Source organism: Penaeus vannamei, chromosome 37 (genome assembly GCF_042767895.1).
Source record: "Penaeus vannamei isolate JL-2024 chromosome 37, ASM4276789v1, whole genome shotgun sequence".
NCBI lineage: Eukaryota > Metazoa > Arthropoda > Malacostraca > Decapoda > Penaeidae > Penaeus > Penaeus vannamei.
The window spans coordinates 25,096,775-25,104,274 of NC_091585.1; the positions used below are offsets into that span (position 1 = coordinate 25,096,775).

The following is a 7,500-nucleotide window of genomic DNA, read 5'->3' on the forward strand; positions in this document are numbered from 1 at the left end:
GCCATCCCCATTGCTCTCTCAGCTGCACCAGATGCGCGATGATTACCTGAATTCCTGATGTGTGCTAGTAATATTCAAGTGACTATGATCTGAGCGAATATATTACTCTGATCCAGTGATACACAACTCACAGTAAAGGGTTATTATGAGGTCAAAATGGCTTCGAAATTCTCATTAATTTCCTCTTTTCGGAAGGGTTATTGTGAGGCAAAATGGCTTCGAAATTCTCATTAATTTCCTTTTTTAGGAAGGGTTTCTACTTTAATCTCATCTTTCCAGTAATGTGTACTATGTATAGTCTTTATCTGTAAAATACATATGTATAGATTCACAACCTCATGTTGTTTGCCTTTTGTGTTTTAAGGGGAATCTCCAGCTGATTTCTTGAATACATTGTATATTTTTATGATATACATTGTACGATTTTTTAATAATGAAATAAAGACAAAACTGTTGAAATAAATCTAATTATGTTTTTTTTTCTGTTTCTTAGCCTTCATATTTCTTTTTTCACTAATGTTTTTTTAATCGTAAAGAGTTTTATCCCTTAAATTTAGGGTAATATTGCATGATCACGATTTTCCCTCAATACATGTCCTACATTCACATTCACTAAAAAGAGATAATAAAGGGCCGTATTAATTTATTTTTCTTGTGGGATGAAGGTCAGCTCTTTGTCAACAACATAGTCGCTTCCAAAATATAACCGACCCCTATATTCTGTGTCTCAAAGAAAAGTTAAATGTAATATAATACATTAAATACGCAATTTGCCGAATTCGGAAATGAAAGACCGGTAACCGTTAGTCCTCAGTCATCATATTATATATTAAAGCTGATATTAGCACCAAAATCCTGACCACATCTAACTCACTTGTTTACAGAACGTTGAGAACTTGTGATCTTATTTTTTGTTCTCTCTCCCTGTTGTGGTGTTAATAAATGATACTATCAAGGGTCTTTTTGAAAAGTAACGGTCCTATCTTGGGGTCGGGAATCTGGGGAATACTTGGATCCGGAGAAGTTTCTGAGGCAATTAGGGGTTTTCCGTGGAGCTCAAGGTCGGGGATACCTTAACTTCTTTCAAGCATTGGGGTAGGCTCGAGTGGGTTTTAACTCCTGTTGTTTTCATTGCTTTTATTATTACTATCATCAGCTTCATTTTTTTTTTTTTATATATCATCGCGATGCTCGAGTGGGTTTTAACTCCTGTTGTTTTCATTGCTTTTATTATTACTATCATCAGCTTCATTTTTTTTTTTTATATATCATCGCGATGCTCGAGTGGGTTTTAACTCCTGTTGTTTTCATTGCTTTTATTATTACTATCATCAGCTTCATTTTTTTTTTTTTTTATATCATCGCGATGCTCGAGTGGGTTTTAACTATTGTTGTTTTTATTACTTTTATTATTACTATCTTTATTTTTATCATCGAATTCTTGAGTGGGTTTTAAATATTGTTTTTATTACTTTTATCATTACTATCATCATTTCTATCGTCACGATGGTTATTATTATTATCATTATTACTATTATTGTTTTTTTATTACCATCTAACGACCTAATTTCTTTATTTATATTTTTATAAGGCGATGGTGAACGCGAAAGATAGAAGATATTTGGATGAATGCAAAATGTCGAAATATGATTGATATATTTTACTAATCCTCGCCTCCCTCTCTGCTTGTTTGTCATTATTATTAATTTGTTGTTCTTGTTTTTGTTTTTATTACTATTATTATTATCATTGTTATTATCATTATTATTATTATCATTATTGTTGTTTTTGCTCTTGTTATTATCATTATCTTCAACATCATCATTGTCATTATGATTATTATTATTATCATTATTATTACTGTTGTTATTGTTATTTATTATCATAATTATCACGCTTATTATCATTATTATTACTATTATTCCTTACAGTAATATCATTAGAATTATGATGGTGATGATAATGATAAAGAGGCAACAGAAATATTTTTTTATTATCATTACCGACATCACCATTATCACTATTATTATCATCGTTATTATCATCATCATTATAGGGTTATAGTTACTACTATTACTGTCGCTATTGGCATCATTAGTATTAATATTATTATGATTGTAATTACCATCACCGATCCGACGTCTTGTCAGCAGTCATCACTAATTTATACAGTGCTGACAGGCAAGTGATAACTACTAAAATAAAGATTAGAAAATAAAAAATGCATTAATGGAAATAAAGTTATTGTTATCGATAGAAATGTAAGGCTAGAATAATGATTGTAAAAAAAAAAAGAAAAATCGGTATAAAATAAAATAAACCGTTGGATGACTTAGATGAATTGAGAGAAACAAAGTAGGAGAGTAAATTTAAGGTGAATGAGTAATAGGAAAATAGATAATAATAGCTATAAAGGTAATGGTAACATTTTAAAAACAAACCATAGCAACAATGATAGTAATGTTGTTAATAATAATGCCAATAGTGATAGTAATAGTAATATTTATAATCCTATAATGATGATAATGATAATAATAGTGATAATGATGATATCAGTAATGATAATAAAAAAAATACTTCTATTAACATTTATCATTATTATCATTATGATTTAATTATGTTATTTTAAGGAATAATAGTAATGATAATGATAATAAGCATGATAATGATGATGATAATAATAATGATAATGATGATGATAATAAAATGACAATGATGATGATGAAGATGATAATGATAAAAATAGTAATAATAATAAAAATGATATTATTAATAAAGATAAGGAGAAAAGGATTAATGATAATAATGATAATAATAATACCAATAAGAACAACAATAATAATAACAATAACAAAAATATATATATAATGATGATAATAATGATAAACAGCAGAAGCAACAATAACATGATGATAATATTGATAATGATAATGAGGATAATGATTATGATTATAATAATAATATTATGATGATAACAATGATGACGATAAAAGTTATAATAATAATAATAATGATAATCATAGTAATGATGATAACGATAATGAACATGGTAATAATGATAATGACTACAAAATAAGCATCATTATCATCATTATTATCATTGATGATAGAAAAGATATAATTATATAATTAATAGTGATATTTGTGATGATGATAATCATAACGTTGATGATAACGATAATAATAACACTGATTATGATAAATGGAATGTTAATAATAGTAATAATGATAACTATAACCCTAACAACAACAATAATGGTAATGATGATCATGAAAATGATAATTAGCAAGTGATTGTGATAATCATCATCATTATGAACAATTATGATAGAAGAGATATAACGATGATGATATTAATGATGATGATAGTGATGATAATGTGAATGTGAATGTGAATCGTAATCATGATAATAGCAATAATAATAATGATAGCAATAATAAGAATAATGACATTGACGACGACAACAATAATCGCAATAACGATAATGTCAGTGATAAAAAAGATGATTATAATGATGATGATAATAATGATAATAGTAATGATAATAATGATAATAGCAATAAAAATTACAATATTAATGATGATGATAATAATGATGACAATAATGATAATAAGAATAATGATGAAAATAATGGAAATAATAATAATGATGACAGTAATAACAATAACATTAATGATGATAGTAATAATAGTAATAGTGATTATAAATAATGATAAAAGCAATACTGATAATGATGATAATAATAACAATGATAAAAACAGCGACAATAATGATCATAATAATAGGAATAATAAAAATAATGATTATTATATTAATAACAGTAACAACAGCCTTTATGATAAGGAGAGTTACCATTTTTTTCCTTCTTTTTTTCTAAAATAAATATCCAACACATATATTGCTCTGGGTCAGTCACCTCCGCTGCAACGATCAGATTAAAAAAAAAAAAAAAAATTCGCGAAGGAAACGAAGACACGACAGTAAGGTCGTTGTCACAGTGCCACGAGAAGGGGGGGGGGAGGAGGAGGAGGAGGGGGAAGGGGGAGAATCGGGGTCTGACGCAACAGATGGTGGTGCCACAGGTACGTATTCTGACAGCTGGAATTCCCCCCTCCCTCCCCCCACCCCCCCCACCCCGGCCTACAGGATGGCTTGGGTTGGGTCGCTTTCTGCTTTAGTTCTCGTCCAGACTTCAGTCACATCGGGACGGTCTTTGGGGATCGGCAAGTGAGTGGAGAAATCGGTTGTGTTGAGTGTGTGGTGGCTATTTTATCATTTGCTTTTGTTTTTTAATTTCTGTTCGTTTTTTTCCAGTTTTCTTTGTCTTTGTCTTTTCTTTTTGTTCAGTATTCTTAAATTTCCCTATTTCGTTCTCTATTTTATTATATGTTTTTTTTTCTTTTTTTTTCTTTTTTTTATTATTATTATTATTAAATTTCCCAGTTTCGTTTTTTTATTTTACTATATGCTTTTTTATTTCTGTTCTTTTTCAAATTTTCTTTGTTCCTTTTTCTTAAATTTCCCAGTTTCGTTCTCTATTTTATTATATGCTTTTTTTATATCGATTCTTTTTCAGTTTTCTTTGTCTGTTCATTTTTCTTAAATTTCCTAGTTTCGTTCTCTATTCTACTATTTGTTTTTTTATTTTTTTCAAATTTCTAATCTTTTTCAGTTTTCTTTGCTTGTTCGTTATTCTTAAATTTCCCAGTTTCGTTCTCTATTTTATTACATGCTTTTTTATTTCAATTCTTTTTCAGTTTTCTTTGTCTGTTCATTTTTCTTAAAATTTCCAGTTTCGTGGCTAACAGATGAGTTTGTTTATCAATTTATTTGTTTATTAGTTTGTTTATTATTTGATTGTTAGTAAGTTCCTTTTATTGTGAATTTTCGGGACTTTATAGCCCCCGACCAACTCTGTAGCCACCGACCAATTCTGTAGCCCCCGACCAACTCTGTAGCCCCCGTCCAATTCTGTAGCCCCCGAACAATTCTGTAGCCCCCGACCAACTCTGTAGCCCCCGACCAACTCTGTAGCCCCCGACCAATTCTGTAGCCCCCGACCAACTCTGTAGCCCCCGACCAATTCTGTAGCCCCCGACCAACTCTGTAGCCCCCGTCCAATTCTGTAGCCCCGGACCAACTCTGTAGCCCCCGACCAATTCTGTAGCCCCCGACCAATTCTGTAGCCCCGGACCAACTCTGTAGCCCCCGACCAACTCTGTAGCCCCCGACCAACTCTGTAGCCCCCGACCAATTCTGTAGCCCCCGACCAACTCTGTGGCCCCCGACCAATTCTGTAGCCCCGACCAACTCTCTAGCCCCCGACTAATTCTGTAGCCCCGACCAACTCTGTAGCCCCCGACCAATTCTGTAGCCCCCGACCAATTCTGTAGCCCCCGACCAATTCTGTAGCCCCCGACCAATTCTGTAGCCCCCGACTAATTCTGTAGCCCCGACCAATTCTGTAGCCCCCGACCAATTCTGTAGCCCCCGACCAACTCTGTGGCCCTCGACCACTACTGTAGCCCCCGACCAATTCTGTAGCCCCGGACCAATTCTGTAGCCCACGCCCAACTCTGTAGCCCCCAACCAACTCTGTAGCCCCCGACCAACTCTGTAGCCCCCGACCAACTCTTTAGCCCCGACCAATTCTGTAGCCCCCGACCAACTCTCTAGCCCCCGACTAATTCTGTAGCCCCGACCAACTCTGTAGCCCCCGACCAATTCTGTAGCCCCCGACCAATTCTGTAGCCCCCGACCAATTCTGTAGCCCCCGACCATTTCTGTAGCCCCCGACCAATTCTGTAGCCCCCGACCAATTCTGTAGCCCCCGACCAACTCTGTAGCCCCCGACCAACTCTGTAGCCCCCGACCAACTCTGTAGCCCCCGACCAACTCTGTAGCCCCGACCAATTCTGTAGCCCCCGACCAATTCTGTAGCCCCCGACCAATTCTGTAGCCCCCGACCAATTCTGTAGCCCCCGACTAATTCTGTAGCCCCCGACCAACTCTGTAGCCCCCGACCAATTCTGTAGCCCCCGACCAATTCTGTAGCCACCGACCAACTCTGTAGCCCCGACCAATTCTGTAGCCACCGACCAACTCTGTAGCCCCGACCAATTCTGTAGCCCCCGAACAATTCTGTAGCCCCCGACCAATTCTGTAGCCCCCGACCAATTCTGTAGCCCCCGACCAATTCTGTAGCCACCGACCAATTCTGTAGCCCCCGACCAATTCTGTAGCCCCCGACCAATTCTGTAGCCCCCGACCAATTCTGTAGCCACCGACCAACTCTGTAGCCCCGACCAATTCTGTAGCCCCCGAACAATTCTGTAGCCCCCGACCAGTTCTGTAGCCCTCGACCAATATATAATAATTGTCAGTTGTCAGTTGAAATAGGACAATAAAACTTGATGGAAAGATTTCAATTTACTGATATGTGAGAGATGATTATATGTAGGTACTGCAGGTGAGATTAAATTCAACATTTTCCTATTGTTCCATGGTTCCCCAGAAAGTACCCTATGGAACCCTTGCTTTTAAGATGATATTTTGCTAATTCTTTTCCCAACTGCGTCCATATTCAGCAATGTTGATGGATGTGACAGGTAGATTTGGTAAATGATTAGGCACAATGTTAAGGACAATCAAATTAAACAAAATCTCGTGTCATTGTACGGTGTGGATATGGACAAAACCTCAACCGAATATTTTGAACGATTTTCTCATTTTCTTCGTGAGTTTACTATAATATATGTACGTAGTTGTGGCCTTGTAAATGCAGTATCTTATCGTACGCCATAACACGCGACATTTTCATTCGAGAACGATCCAACTTACGCTCGTTGTCGTACCAGAGGCAGTAGGAATGTGCACCTTATGATACAACGTTATAAGGGCTTTAAAACGGAAAATAACGTTTAAGATAGAACGAGCGAGTGAGAGAGAGAGAGAGAGGGGGGGAGAGAGGGAGAGGGAGAGGGAGAGGGAGAGGGAGAGGGAGAGGGAGAGAGAGAGAGAGAGAGAGAGAGAGAGAGAGAGAGAGAGAGAGAGAGAGAGAGAGAGAGAGAGAGAGAGAGAGAGAGAGAGAGAGAGAGAGAGAGAGAGAGAGAGAGAGAGAGAGAGAGAGAGAGAGAGAGAGAGAGAGAGAGAGAGAGAGAGAGAGAACCCCTGGTTAATGATAAGACCAACCATACAAAAAGCAAACTCCATAGAAGGCCATTCAAAACTTTGCCAGTAGTAGCAAGAATATGTCTTCGTAATAATAATAATAATTTAGGGTTTACTGTGACAGATTCTTGGGACAACAGTCAAATAGCTTGTTTGTTTATTGTGCTTCTAAACTACCCACGGTGTGCGAAGAATGGCCGGGGTTAATAGTGCGTTAATAGGTAATAATAATATAATATATAATAGGTAGTTAATATTTAATAGTTAGTGCGCGGGGATCGAACGCGGGTCAGTAAGATTGCTAGTCGAGAGCGCTACCACGGCACCA

The 7,500-nt window shown here is 36.1% G+C and overlaps 3 protein-coding genes across 3 annotated transcripts in view; 2 read left to right on the top strand and 1 right to left on the bottom strand.

Annotated features, from left to right (window-relative positions):
* The window catches only part of LOC113823944 (uncharacterized), a 4,160-nt gene extending 3,685 nt beyond the window's left edge, over positions 1–475 (top strand). Inside the window, exon 3 of the mRNA XM_070115341.1 lies at positions 1–475. This exon is cut by the window's left edge and continues 38 nt beyond it. The gene's annotated coding sequence lies outside the window, so the exon portion shown is untranslated.
* LOC113823943 (XK-related protein 6) overlaps positions 1–961 on the bottom strand; it is a 24,636-nt gene extending 23,675 nt beyond the window's left edge. The window contains exon 1 of the mRNA XM_027376673.2: positions 875–961. The gene's annotated coding sequence lies outside the window, so the exon portion shown is untranslated. The remainder of the gene's footprint in view (positions 1–874) is intronic.
* A 3,176-nt stretch (positions 962–4,137) lies between these two features.
* The window catches only part of LOC113823946 (hemocyte protein-glutamine gamma-glutamyltransferase), a gene marked incomplete at its 3' end in the record, with an annotated part of 18,799 nt that continues 15,436 nt past the window's right edge, over positions 4,138–7,500 (top strand). The window contains 1 exon segment of the mRNA XM_070115342.1: positions 4,138–4,229. Coding sequence (XP_069971443.1) covers positions 4,150–4,229 — 80 coding nt within the window.